At 42.1% G+C, this 15,061-nt stretch overlaps 1 protein-coding gene across 2 annotated transcripts in view; it reads right to left on the reverse strand.

The window, feature by feature from the left end:
* CDH23 (cadherin related 23) overlaps positions 1–15,061 on the reverse strand; it is a 655,943-nt gene that overhangs the window by 40,146 nt on the left and 600,736 nt on the right. The window contains exons 42-50 of one of the 2 annotated variants that reach the window (XM_060241177.1): positions 14,035–14,137; positions 12,624–12,749; positions 9,543–9,746; positions 7,828–8,286; positions 5,952–6,068; positions 5,577–5,801; positions 2,279–2,448; positions 1,497–1,634; positions 976–1,095 (exon numbers count right to left, since the gene is read on the reverse strand). In XM_060241177.1, the coding sequence (XP_060097160.1) occupies positions 976–1,095; positions 1,497–1,634; positions 2,279–2,448; positions 5,577–5,801; positions 5,952–6,068; positions 7,828–8,286; positions 9,543–9,746; positions 12,624–12,749; positions 14,035–14,137 (1,662 nt within the window). The remainder of the gene's footprint in view (positions 1–975; positions 1,096–1,496; positions 1,635–2,278; positions 2,449–5,576; positions 5,802–5,951; positions 6,069–7,827; positions 8,287–9,542; positions 9,747–12,623; positions 12,750–14,034; positions 14,138–15,061) is intronic. The other variant, XM_060241176.1, reaches the window with a different exon arrangement.

The following is a 15,061-nucleotide window of genomic DNA, read 5'->3' on the forward strand; positions in this document are numbered from 1 at the left end:
TTAATAGTGATTCTTCTCAATAAGGGCACTCAGGCAAAATCTTACTTTTTAAGATTGGTGGTGTTGGCTGCTCTTTCATAGTTCTATCCCATCTTGCACAGGTAATACAGCAATGCAGAAGCCACATTCGAGGGGTAGATGCATATAGGAAAGACCTGAGCAACACTTCACCTTCTTATCTGGCTTCTGATACAAGTGAATTTTGTTCCCTGCATTCTAAGTTTACTGGAACAACATGGTGATGAGCATTTATTACATATCTCTAAGGCAGGGGCTCCCAACCTTTTTGAGCCTGTGGGAATTCTGACACTGCACAATGGGCACAGCCACAAATGGCTACTGTGGGAGGCTGCGCCGGCCAGAAAATGGCTGCCACAGCTTACTTTCAATCACACAGTAAGCCCCTTATGTTGTGGTGGCAATAGCTGCCGAAGCAGTCTTTTAAAAAATCTGCACAACCAATCAAATCTTCAATGACCAATCAAAAGCCTCACTGGGCAGAAGCCCCACCTGGCCCCATTCATTTTGTAAAAACACTCGGCAGGTACCAGGAAAAGTGTTGGTGGACACCATGGTGCCCGCAGAAACCATGTTGGGAACCCCTGCTCTAAGGTAAGAATGTAGTTTCAATTTATATTACCTTTCTCCCTTCCCCCACAACATCTGTTCTTGCATTCTAAGGTTTTTTGTTATTTTCTTTATTCAGTAATAGTTTCATTTTTTAAAGCTCACTTGTCTTTCATATACCTGGAACTTCTGTACATTTACCACTTTATTCAGGCTTTTGTCTAGCTTTATCCCTCCCTCCGATACCCATGCTATAATAGCACCTCCCCCCCCCTTAGAAATCTGGAATGAAAGTAACATATGGAGGGCAAAACAGATTACATGATTCTTTGTCTACTGCAAAGATGATGGCAACTCTGAGTATACGTGTGTGGAAACCTGTGATTAAGTGTCTGCGTTCCAGGTTACCTGCACAGAGTTCTCTCGGCGGTTACTAGAAATGTCACCTGGATTGTCTCTGGCTACAGCAGTCAATGTATAATGATCTTTTTTCTCTCGGTCCAGGGCTGATAGAATGTAGATATCCCCCTGGAACAAAGACCTTCAGAGAATTATCAAAAGCATTCATAGAAAGAGCTTACACACTTACAGTTGTTGATGTACCTCATAAATCAGTCAGGGAACATACATGTTTTGGGTAGGAAATGGAAGAAAGAGTAAGTTAAAATCAGAATCAGTCTTAGAGGTTGCAAATACATGTCTCCTGTCTCTCTCTCCTCCCCTCCACCCAGCATAAGTACTTCTCTATGGCCTACTCATCCCCTGCTTGTCAGTAGCTCTTCAGCTAATTTGAGAGCTACTCTCCTATGCTGCAATAATTTATAATTTATGGTGGCTCAATAGCAAATAATTCTAATACAATAAGAACAAGGGTAAAACTCATGCAGGCATGACTAGCCTGAGAGCTGCATTTTGTTTAAGCTTATTACCGTATTTGGGTTGATCCCAAACTTGCCCTCCCCATCTCCCAGACTGTACTGGAGCAGGGCAAAGCGTCCAGAGTCAGCATCAGTGGCTCGAACCCTCAAGATGATGGAGCCCAAAGGGACATCCTCAAAGACAGGTTTCTGAAAGCACAAGAGGAGACAAGTGACGTTAATATCTGTAGCTGGTACTATTAACCAAGAGACATGTTATGGCTAATTCACACAGTCAGCTAAGGAACTAGTTTATTACAAAATACCTCTGTCATCTTGATGTATACTTTAGCTATATGATGACAAAGCCAAATCTGTGACTCACACAACAGGTAATCAATTGAAATCCACAGCCACTGCATAGCTACTAGCTTAGTTTGTTTTAAAAGAGTTAGGGAAATTCTTGGTTCATCAATGGATATTAGATATTTTACAGTCTTAATAGGTGGAAGAGGCAGAGACAAGGTGGGTGGTACGTTAGAAAGTCCTAATATTAAATATAGTTTAATGTTATATTAAACACCAGTAAGAATATCAATAAACAGGATAAAAAAACTCTTAACACATCTACTACTATACCAGAACAATAAAATAACAAAATCATCATCTACTTTATTTCTTACAGATACCATCTTCTGTCTCTCGGTCTTTCCCTGTCCCTCTCTGTCATTTTCCAACTGACATTTCTCCTCTTCCCTGCATCTGGCTCTGCTTAAATCCTTCTGTCACTCATGACTGTAAATGCTAAACCATGAAACCAGGACATATAACACATATATCCTGTTCCAATTCACCTGGTAAGAGAGCTGGCTGAAGATTGGGTTATTATCATTGACATCTACAATTTCAAGATACACTGGAATCTCAGCTGATCTCCGTGGAGACCCATTGTCTGAAGCCCGAACAGTGAAGTTCAACCATTGCACTTCTTCATAGTCCACCGTTCTGTTAGAAACTACTTTTCCTGGAAGACAATAGGTAGATGTTAGGACAGTCATACTGTCTATTCTTTCTACTGCCCTCCTCTTGAATATACAAAAAAGGACATTGTATATATTTTTAGATAGGTTCCATATGGATGGCAACTGGAAATGGAATGGAGAAAATTTCAAAATGCGCATCCAGGAATATTAGCTTTACCAGCTGTGGGTTGGGAAGTTTGCAGATATTTGGTAGTGCAGCTCTGGGAGGGTGGCATTCGGAGAGGGGAGGGACCTTAATAGGGTACAATGGCATACATTCCACCACTCAAGGCAGCCATTTTCCCCTCAGAGAAACTAGTCTCTGTAGTCTTGAGATCAGTTTCAATTCAAGAGGATCTCTAGACCTAACCTAAGAAACACATATTCATGGCAATTACAAGAAGGACTCTTAAGATATGCTGATTATCTAAGGCTAATTAATAGAATCTGACATGAGGACCCATGACACTTGTGTGTGGGGGGGAATTCCTCCTACCAGGGGGGGCAGGATATTCATGGGAGGAGATGAACTTGGTGTCCTCCTCTGCCACAGCTCAGCCCTGTGTGGCTGCCCGTGTCCTCTGTAACCACAAGTGAGCTGAGCTCAGCACAGTTGCTGGCATCCTCCCATGCCACAGCCAAGCCTGGTGCAGCTTCCAGTGTCCTTTGATGCTGAGGCCGGACAGGGCTGGAGTGGTTCTCTTCTGAGGAGAGGGGGAAATCCCATCCCCCCAGTCATCATCTGGTGTGACTCCCTTGGAGCCCAGCCACAGTGGTGGTGATGTCTGGGAGATGCTCTGAGCCTGAAGTGGCTCCCAGGTTCATCGACTGCTGCAGCTGAGCTGGGAGCAGTTCCCAGGGTCTGTCACCACCACAGCCAGGCCCACAGTAGCTCCTGGGCTCTGCTGCCACCAGGGGTCATTTTGTAGAAAAAATAGGTGGTGGAACTTATTAGCATAACATATTAGCATATGCTGCCCCCCCCAGCCAAAAACAATCAGATGCAAGAAAGGAGAGCCCTGGGCGAGTGAGGCCTGCTTGGGCTGGCTAGAGATCCAGCCTGCCCAAGTAGGCCTTGCTTGCCTGGGGGTCTCCTGGGTCACCCCACTCCCCAGTCAAAAGGCCAGCAAGCCACCTGCTGCTCAAAATCACATAAGAAGTGGAGAAAGGGTGGCATGGGCTTCTCCAGGGGTTAATGAGGGCTGCTGGGGGCATGGCAAAGCCCCTGATGGCTGGCTGGCTGTCCACTCTCCTAATCCAGGGATTGTTACGCAGCTGCACCTACTATTCAATGGAGAAAGTAGGTGGGGAGGAAGAGGGGGAACCGTCAGAAAGGTTCAGGAGCTGAGCTCATGTGAGTTCCTGCTGAATCTGAGGCCTGGCTGCCACTATGGCTGGTCCCACTGGCAGCTGAGGCTCTGTTGCTGCCACTGCATCAGCAACCACTGGGCCCTTCTTCATCAGCTCAACTTTAAGTGCATTGTCTTTTTTATTTGGAGGGGTGGGATTTAAACCCCCGAATGTTTTTCTTTTTAACTTTTCAGATTTTTCTGCAAACCCAGGCGGGTATCCTGTTTGGGTTAATTGTGTTCCCTATCTGTGGATTTAGATATTTGCAGATAGAGTACACACATGGGATATAGATATATAGATGCAGCTGAATACCAGTGTCATAAACATGGTAGCTGAAAATCATTAACTAACCCTAACCCCAAAACTGTTGAGATATACATTGTAATATTCTTGAGTAATAAACTTGCCTTTTATGCCTTTATTACTGTGTAACTGATAGTATACCTAGTTAACTGCCACACAGTTACCTTGACAACATGGTGAACGGGTATGCTGGCTAAGTGACTTCGGTGGGAGCTGTTTGAGTGACTGGGTGTGATACTCTCCCTCATCAAAGCTGTGTTACCCTTGTCTGCCATGACCTTTCCCAGAGTATAGGACCTTCAAGACAGACCAGAGAGGGAAGGAGGGTTGTACAATCTAATTCCTCCTCCTTTCTGTATGCTTCTGTCTTACATTGCCTGAGCAGGGATACTGCTTCCACCATGATCTGCTGCAGATTTCCCTTATAGGCCACCCTTCCAATCCCCTTCTAGGACTGGATCCTCCCTTCCACCTTTTCATCCAACTGTGAAGGGTTTTGGAGCCCCGTCCCAGTTGCAATCACCTCCTGGCTTGTTGCAATCACCTCCAGGTGGGCTTGATCACGTGAAGTGCTCCACATGTCTGCTGAACTCAGCTCAGAGTCTGCAGCCTGCTGTGCCTGTTCTGGGCTGAAGCAGCAACCAGCTGCATATTACTTGCCTCAGCAAAGGTGAATTGGGTCTGCAGTTACAAGAAACTGGGTCTGTATACTAGGGATGGTTTATTTGGTTAACTGGCAATCCCAATTGCCTATGGATGCCAGTTAACTAAGTCTTTACTGGACTCATATTTATTAACACCTCCCTTCACCATTAAAAGGGCAAATAATGATATAGAATTATTGGTCTAATTTGGGGAATGAGGAGTTTTTGAATTTTTTTAAAAATAATAAAAACTGAATTGAACCTAAATAAAGCCCTTTTCATTTTTTTTTTACCATTTTTACCCAGCTCACATACTGTGAGAGCACACACATTTTGTGTGAATAGGACAACTAATTTTTCCTGCTTTGGCACACACAATCAGAAACTTGAATTGGATATTGAGAGGACTGTGTGTATTAAGAAGATTGCCCATAGAGCACTCTCACAGTACAACATGCAGAAAAGCCAAAATGATAACAGTTAAAAGGTTTTAATCAGCAGAACCCTGATGACTTGAGCAGCTGAGAAAAGGAGTCCTAACATCTTACACCGGAATGGAAGGAGCTACAGCTGGATTAGAGGAATAGGAAGAACTTGGCTGGCTTAAACCAAGCTGATGCTCAGCTCTGTTCACCTTTCAGTGTGAATATATTGTTCTGTTTACCTGGTATTATGTACTTCTGTAGATGATGCCAGCCAAATGCATAAAGAAATAAACTTTTTGTGCTGTTGGAAACTTCTGTCTTCAGGAGAATAGTCTACTTTTCTTCTTGTGGAGAAATTTCTTCAGAATTTCATAAAAAAGAAAACAGTCATATTGTCCTACCAACCTGCTGAGATGTCTTCAAGCTGGACATATCCCTCAGGAGAAAGGTTAAGTAGCTCGTAGGTGATCTGTCCATTAGCACCCTTGTCTGGATCTACAGCTGACACAGATATCAAGGTGGTCCCTGGAGTAGCCCCTTCCAGGATCCTCTCTGTGAAAAACGTTGCCCCGAAAGGGCGGAATCGAGGAGCATTATCATTGACATCTAATACATTGACTGTCAGCTTTGCTGTGAGAGACAAAAAAGGAAAGGAAAGAAATGGGAAGCAAGGAATTAAAAAACCCTGAACATTATCCAGTCTGATACTATTCTTTTTAAAAATATCTTAACACTACAGTTCAAACCAGTTTGCCTGATCTCTAATAGGAATTACCTTACCATTTGGCACACTAACTGAGCGATCAACCACATCACTGGCATTGTCAAAGACAGAAATTGTGACCTCATATGTAGCAACCAGCTCCCTGTTTAGAGTGGATTTAACTTTCACAGCACCTGAAAAGTAGAAATAAAAAGGGGTGAATGTCAGTTAATCCATGTTGTTGAACTACACAAAATTCTGCTCTTTTATACTTACACTGAATATGTAAACATATGTTTTCCTGGATTTTTTTCTGTCCATCTGCATGGAGCTTTTGCTAAATTACAATTCAATATTAGGCAGTGACTCCAGTGTAAGCCCATTGAAATCAATGGGTTTAGACTGGAGAAGTTCTGCATAGGATCACACTGTTAGCCAGCAATCCTGTCTACAGAACGATGGCAACAACAAAACACTAATCTAGATTGCTTTCAGTCCTGTTCCATTGCCTAACACTGTTCCATTGCCTAACACTGTCTTTTTAATTTTCCCTTAAAAAGAGCATACTTTTCTATTATGAACAGTATTTGTATTTTCTGAAGTTACCTGTATACAGAAACAGACAGCCTATTTTATAGAAAGGATGACTGGAATATGCTCTTGCCTCTGTATAAAAACTTGGTCAAAGGACACTTCCTGAAATTAATTCCTGAATTAACCTGATACCAGTGGCAAGCTAATATTGTAATGTATTTAGTGACTTGGCTTCAGAATATTGTTCAAGGCCCTGTAACAGTTATGCTTTGGTTTCATGAACTGATGCATATCCTTCCCTGAACCACTCAAAACCTATCAAGGACCACAAGCATTTTCTGAGCCAGTGTAGAATAGTGCATAGAGTGTTACTTAAATCGCTACTCAGCCTTGAAGCTCACTGGGTGACTTTGGGCATGGCACTACGTCTTAATCAAGCCCGCATCACAAGGCTTTGCTCAGAATAAACTGAGGTGGCATCATGTATGTCAAACTTGAACTTCTTGGGAAAACATGGGATAAATATGTGAATTGTAAGCAGATAACCAGATTTTTTTTTCTTTTTAAAGGATCATACCACCAGCGATAATTTTTTTTTTGCCACTGAATTATACTTTATCCAGGCCCTTTGTTTTCCTTCCCCTATACACCAAAACACAGGTCATGTACCCTAAACATGTTTGCCCCTCCTGCTCCCTACCAGCTAGGGGCTTCGAAGAGGCTGTCAGCATTCAGTCTGTGAAGGCTAGAACACAATGCATGGCAAGGATGTGTTTCAGCTGCAGTCTGCCAGCAAGACACAAACCAGCACGAAACCAGGGAGGATGAAAATGAGGATGGAGAAGGTGCTGACTGAAATGGAGGGCAAACACTGAATATACTGATAGAAACATAGAGATCAAACCTGCAGGTCTGAGAGCCATAAGAGAAACAAAAAGAATAGTTAGTTGAAGCAAGTACCAGTCAAAAAGTATACAGATAAACAGAGAAAGCAGGAAAGAATTAGAAAGGAAAAGAGAGAGGAAAAAGAAATAGGAAATGGGGAAAGAGCAAAGTGTGGAAAGGAAAGAGAAATAGGGAACAATATAAAAAGTGAAAAATAACTTCGGTACTGTTAGTTGCACCAGCATCTCTCTTAAGGGAAAAGGGACCTTTAACAACAAAGAATTGACCTTTCCAGCTCTTCAATAGTCTAATTTGATAGAACAGTAAATGTAAGTGCTCTTCTGGACCAATGATATTTATTTTCGACAGCTGAAATAGCATTACTGAAACAGCATACTCATAGGTGAAATAGCATACTTATATTCTTTCTCCTTCTATAAGTTTTAATCTTCTTTCTTAATAACTGTGCATATTATTAAAACCTACAAACTTAAATAAGCAAATTGTTCTGAATTTACCCTCCTACTCCGGTACCTGTTTTAAAATCCACTGCAAAAGCGCCCTGCTGGTCTGGCACAAGAGCATCAGTATCATCTTTGGCCAGGATTTCAATGAGGTAGTATTCCAGCTGGGGGTTGAGGTCTCTGTCTATTGCAGTCACCTCGGCCACAACTGTGCCCAGGGCAGCAGACTCAGGTATGCTGACGGTCTGGATGGGGTTGATGAACTCTGGCTGAGAATCATTGATGTCATCGATGAGGATACTCACAGTGGCTGTGCCAGAGAGGGGGGGTGTACCCCGATCCATGGCAACCACTGTCAACCGGTAGTTGTCCTTTTCTTCTCTGTCTATAGTGGTGTTGGCCACACTGATCACCCCAGTGTCGCTGTTGATCAAGAACTTGTCTTGAGCTCCACTCTCAATCCGGTAGTTCAGCTGTTGGTTGAGGCCATTATCCTTGTCAGTTGCTGTTACCTGAAGGACAGAAAAACCTAGGGGGAAACCCAGACTGTGACATTAGAGGACTTTTATCTTATTTGGGTCTCCAGAACTAAAGAGGTGCCATCTTGCATTATTTCTTAGAGGGTCATGTCCAGCATTCAGTTCCTGGGAATAAGTACTAATGCCACTATAAGGAAGATACACACAACAGGAAAAAAATGCCTCCTTTCAATAATTTGTTAAGAATTCCAGAATTTCATCTTTTTCACATAGGGTCAAGGGAACTAAATTAATACCATAAGTCTGTGCAAGGTCATTCATATATGGAGAGATAACAAAGCTGATGAATAGCATATTTTATGGACTTGAAAAAAGTCCTATATAAAATTAGTCTTCTTGCATTAAAATAATTCTGACAACTTTTACAAATGTGAACCGGTAAAAACTAAGTTGGTGACTGAAAATAAACACACAATCAAATTGCTATTCTTCCCTATTCTCTAATTTAAAAAAACCCCAGAAGAGTAACTATCAATGCCTGCTAATAAAATCTGCAGGCAATCACACACACACTAACACTTTTGAATACAACTGATGACATTGCTACTTTATGGCCAGCAAACCTCCCCATAACAATTGAACATACAATCTTCTGGGAAAATAACCTCAGTATCAGATTGACAAAAAAGAAAAAGAGAAAAGAAATCTTCAGCTAAATGTCACTAAAAAGAACGAATTAGAAACTCACTTGGCTCAGCACTTTGCTACTTTTGATTCTTCATTCTTCTTTTAAAATTTGCAATATGCATGAATTGTAAAGTGCTGTCTAGTCTATGGTTGCCACATCTGGATTGTGAAATTCCTGGAGATTTTGGGGAAGTGGAGCCTGGGGAAGTCAGGGTTTGGGAAGGGGAGAGACCTCAATGAGGTACAGTGACATAGAGTTCACCTTCCATAGTAGCCATTTTCTCCAGAAGGAATGATCCCTGTCACCTGGAGATCAGTTGAAATTACGACAGATATCCAGGTCCCACCTGGAGATTGGCAACCCTAAGTCACAGCTGACTTATGGTAACCCTGAAGGGTTTTCAAGGCAAGAGACAAACAGGTGGTTTGTCACTTCCTGATTCGGTGTAGCAACCCTGGACTTCCTTGGTGGTCTCCCATCCAAGTAGTAACCAGAGCTGACCCTGCTTAGCTTCCAAGCTCTGATGAGATCAGGCTAGCCAGGTCAGGGCATAAAATCTGCAATACCCATCCACATCTCTGATTCAAAAGCCTTTCTGTGCTTTGTTGGCATTCTGACCTGGAGGGATGTTTTCCAGCACTCGAACAGTCAACGCTGATGGGTGAAAGACTGGCCTGTTGTCATTATCATCCAGGATAATCACTGTGAGCCTAGCTGTGCTGTTCAGCTTGCCAACATCCACTGCAAGCAGCAGAAACTCCAAAACCGGATTCAGGAATGCTTCTCTGTCTATTAATCGGCCTGGCTTCACCAGAACGACACCTGGAGGGTATTGAGAAGGTATAAAAACAAACTATAGAAAAATATAATCAAAAGCTTTTCAAATGCTTCCAAATATGTTACAGAGTATAAAAATGGCACCAATACTGGAAACTGCAGCAAACTGCACCCTTCAAAGTCTAGATTGTCACCTGCAAGTTGCAACAAGCCCTATGAGGCCTGGAGACTTCATTAGTTGGAAAATGCATTCATGTCACCTACGTTCTATATTCTTGGTTTGTCAAGCCTGTTATCCGTACCATACACATCACAAAACATATGTAAGGATTACCAGAAAAATGGTATGACCACTGGGGGAAAGGGGTGACTTCACAAAATGTAGGTTGTCTATAGCTCAGATGTTTAAATCAAATTTGATCACATTATGAGAAGACAAGGGCCACTGGAAAAAACAATAATGCTTGGAGAAGCTGAAGATAGAAGGAAAAGAGGAAGACCCCGTATGAGAGGAACTGACTCAATAAAGAAAGCCATAGCCCTCAGTTTCCAAGACCTGAGCAAGGCATAGGACATTTTGGAGGTCATTAATTCACAGGTTCGACATAGTTGGAGCAACCTGGATAACACACACACACACACACACACACACAAACACAGATATATTGTGCTGGGCTGGAAAACAAAAGCAGGCAGTGCTATAAAGAGAATGGTGGGTCCTTCCACTAACCTAATGTGTGGCTAAGAAAAGTCCAGCTCTGTTGGTAACCTTTTCTTGAGTTGCCCAAGTATGAGCTAAACAAATGAATACAAGGACTACATGATGTATCTGTTGCTATACATTTTATCATGCAAGGTGGGAGATGGAATGAGCACAATTGCACTTAAAATACACCTCATACACACAAGACTAGCATGTTTTAATTAGTCTTTTTCTTACTTAATGGCACGTTTCATCACCACCACAACTAGATGGGCCACTGGTCTGATCCAGCAGGGCTTTCCTTATTTTCTTAGGTTCTTTACCAATAGAAAAGTTCCTACATCCAGCAACAAACAAGACAGCCAGTTTGGTGTAGTGGTTAAGTGTGTGGACTCTTATCTGGGAGAACCGGGTTTGATTCTCCACTCCTCCATTTGCACCTGCTGGAATGGACTTGGGTTAGCCATAGCTTGAAAGGGCAGCTGCTATGAGAGCCCTCTCAGCCCCACCCACCTCACAGGGTGTCTGTTGTGGGGGGAGAAGACATAGGAGACTGTACGCCGCTCTGAGTCTCTGATTCAGGGAGAAGGGGGGGGGGTATAAATCTGCAATTCTTCTTCTACTTTGTATGGGCAGGGAGCACTCAGTCACTCCCATCTGCAGAATGAAATGGTTCAACCTAGCTTTACAAGCGCACTACTTGGTACTTCTCTGCTTTTGCTTGACTGGTGTTGGCTGGGTTATAGCTATCTGGGTTATACATATCTGGTAGTCATTCTTTACTGTAAGCACAACATTTCTAGATGGTCCTCTTTGCATGTGATAACAAATTATTCAGGACAGTGAAAACCAAGGTAGATTGTGAAGAGTTATAGAGGGATCTCTCTAAATTGAGTGAATGGGCAACTACATGGCAAATAAAGTTTAGAGTGGGTAAGTGTGATGCATATTGGGGGTGGGGGGAATCTTTATTTAAATATATGCTGGCTGAGAAATCTTGAGGTTGTAGTGGAAATCTCAATGAAGATGTTGACTCAGTGTGCATCGGAAGTGAAAAAGGTACTCTTAGGAATTATTAGGAAAGGGATTGAAAATAAAATTGACAATATTGTAATACCCTTTTATAAGAGCTTTGGTGCAGCCTCATTTGGAATACAGGGCACCATTCTGGTTGCCATATTTCAAAAATGATATTATAGAACTAGAAAAAGTATAAAAGAGGACAACTAAGGGATTGGAGCATCTTTCCTATGGGACATTTCAGTCTAGGGAAAAAAATGGCTAAGGATAGACAACTAGAGGTTTACAGCAATACGCATGGGCTGGAGAAAGTGGATCGAGGAAGCTTTTTTCCCATGCATAATACTAGGACTCTGGGGCACCCAATGAAATTGTTGACAAATAGGTTCAGGACAAACAAACAAAAATTGAACTAGGAAATTCACTGCCAGTGGTAATGGACACAAATATACATAGCTTTAAAGGGGAGGGGCTGTCAAGCAGATTGACAGAGGAGAGGTCCATCAAAGATGACTGAAGTCAGCCTCCCACTACAGAGGCAGCAAACCTCTGGAAGGCAACAGCAGGGGAAGGCCTCAGGTACTAAGCCCTGTATATTTGGCCTTCCAAGGCAACTGATTGGCCACTGTGTTAAATGTTACTCTGGTCTAGATGGACTGCCCTGACCTGGGTAGCCCAGGCTAGCCCAATCTTGTCAGATCTCATAAGCTAAGCAGGGATAGCCCTGGTTAGTATTTGAATGGGAGACCTCCAAGGAATAATAGGGGCATGATACTAAGGCAGGCAATGGCAAACCACCTCTGAATGTCTGTTGCCTTGAAACCCCATGAGGTTACCAAAAGTCAGTTGTAACTTAATGGCACTTTTCATCACCACCACAACTAGATGGACCACTGGTCTGATCCAGCAGGGCTCTTCTTATTTTCTTAGGTTCTTTACCAATAGAAAAGTTCCTACATCCAGCAACAAACAAGAGCTATGGCCTTTCAAACCATGTAGTTCTTCGCTACTACTGCTTTTCACCTCAAGTTGTCCATTGTCATTTCTCTCTTCTCCCTATTCTTCTCCAACTGTGGTAGAATTCCAACTTCTAAACTGCCTTACCCACCCACCCAAGGTTCCTTTCTTCTGTTTCTAGCCTGCTTTCCCATAGGTCAGAGTAAAGATTCTTTAGGCTGTCAGTTAGAAGTCTATCTTACCTGTTCTGTTGTTGATGATAAAAAGGTCTGTTGCCATCCCATGCAGCTGGTATGTCACTACTGCATTGATACCCTTGTCACGGTCCAAAGCTAGAATCGGTCCATTAAGCACTGTGATGCGAGTTCCTGAATCAGACATAAAGATCTCAATAACAGGAACAACATCTTCTCCTCCCTTCACCACCCAAATGATAAAAAGTGAAGAATGAATGAATGAAACAGGATGAAGCCCTATAAGATAGCAGAGGAATGTGTGGTGCAACCTTGGCAGACTGAATCAAGAAGCCCCCTGGGAGAAGCCTTAAAGCCCTGCTAAAAGAAAACAAACAAATTCATCAGCATGTTTAAATGCAAGGACATTTGCCTCCTTAGTTGACTCTTAGATTCACACTAATCTGCGTATCAGTGTGGGAGGTAAAGATGCACTGGGAAACAAACAGAGATACAAAAGTATCCAAATAAAGAACTCATGACTTGGAACTGAAGGGAGATGTGTATTTGTGTGCAATTACTTTGATTGGAAGGGTGAAAAACAAATATGCATTCTGATCTATACTGCTATAGCTGGTATCAGCAAGTGGGAGCACATCACACTACTATGCTCTCATTCCCTTACTGCTAACATCATTTCAAGGAAGGGAACTATGAGGCAGGGTCATGAAGTTTATAAATTGAACTTCTAAAAATCCCAACCAGCTAATGACGTAACTGTAAAACTAATGAAGTTAAATAGTCTGCAATTTCATGAGAGAAGAAAAGAACTGGGGACATTTAAGTAGTCACAGCAGCTCAACTTTCTGTATCAAACAATACTGTACAAAAAACCTTTAATGATTTGTTTTTACACATAGTAAAAGCCTCTACTGCTAAAAAATCCAAGCTGCTTTAAGCCAGCTATCTTTTTTTCCAAGGGCTATATAAACTCCCCCATGTAGCACCTTTCACTAACTTCTCACCAGCTTTACTGAACAGTTTTTATATATTTTGGAGACAGCTGCTCTTCATTTTCTGTCACTGGTGTACTACAACTTGCTTAAACCTAACATCTGGCATTTCAGTACTTGGTATCTAGTGTTTTTCCAGAGAAAAACACATTTAATTCATTTGAGGTCATGTTGTTCATTTAAGGTAACAGCAGAGGAATTTGTTTTGCCGCTTCCACTTTGCCAGAGCTTCTGGGAGGCATTCCTGTTTCTGAGAAGCAGCTGAGGAAAATAGTAAAAAGGAAGTACTCACCACTTATGTGGGAGAATCGACTGTGACTTTCAGAAAACCATCTGAGAAAGTGCTTCCTTTAACACTACTCGTGCCATAAGGAAAAATTGATCCTTCCAGTAACAATTTGTGAGGTACTGGACAAAGAGACATTCTGCAAGTCTGGAGATAATGGTATGTTGGAGGAAACACCCACCTGGGGGGGAGTTCTCTAGCACCTCAGCCTGGTAAGAGCTCTGAGTGAAGAGTGGGTGGTTATCATTTTCATCTGCTACTGAAATCACTAGGAGGTCAAAATCCTAGATAAAAAGGAAAGGAGAGAATGACAAAAAAAGAATCCATAATTGCCTGCTTAAACAATAATGCTGGTTCCTAGACTGACAATATCATATTTTTTGCTTAGCTGTAACCTTCCAAGGTCAGTAAAATGAGTACCCAGTTTGCTGGGGGTAAAGTGTAGATGAGTGGGTAAGGCAATGGCAAACCACCCCATAAAAAGTCTGCCAAGAAAATGTCCTGATGTGATGTCACCCCTCGAGTCAGTAACAACTGGGTGCTTGCACCTTTACTGGCTGCTCAAGCACAAATGACACGGGGAGATGATAACATATGCAAAATAAATATATAAAGTTTCATCTAAATAAACTTTTATGGACATTTAGGCCAATGTAACCTAAAACCTCAAAGCTTTTGCAGCACTTCTCAGAGGCGTTTGGGCTTGGATTTTGGTGAGTCTCCAGGGGGAGGGGGCAGCACCAAAAATGCTTCTCTTTATGTCCTTGCTGCTTGAACTTGATGTAAGGGAATGGGATGACTAAGAAGGTACTATGGGTAGATCTGAGATATCATAATAAGACTCATGGGATGAGGTGGCTTCTGCTCAGTTTAAGTTATGTGAAGCTTTATCAGTTAAAAGCTCTAAAAGAGAACAGAAAGCCAGTACAGTCATCAGAGCAGCAGAACAATCTCTTCTGCAGATGATTTGGGAGGCAATAACTATATCCATAGCATCAAAACAAGTTCAGTATTCTGTGTCACTCTGTTACAATAAAATATTTTTTGGATATTACTTATCAGAAGTACAATTTCATAAAATACCCCTTTTATTTTTATTTCAGTTTTAGGTGATGATGCATTTGCTCAGCTGCTTGATATATCAGTACATGACATCAAATCTTTAAAAACCAAGTGTTTGAAGTAACATCATGGTACTGAAGGAAGGT

This window comes from Heteronotia binoei, chromosome 6 (genome assembly GCF_032191835.1).
Source record: "Heteronotia binoei isolate CCM8104 ecotype False Entrance Well chromosome 6, APGP_CSIRO_Hbin_v1, whole genome shotgun sequence".
Lineage (NCBI taxonomy): Eukaryota > Metazoa > Chordata > Lepidosauria > Squamata > Gekkonidae > Heteronotia > Heteronotia binoei.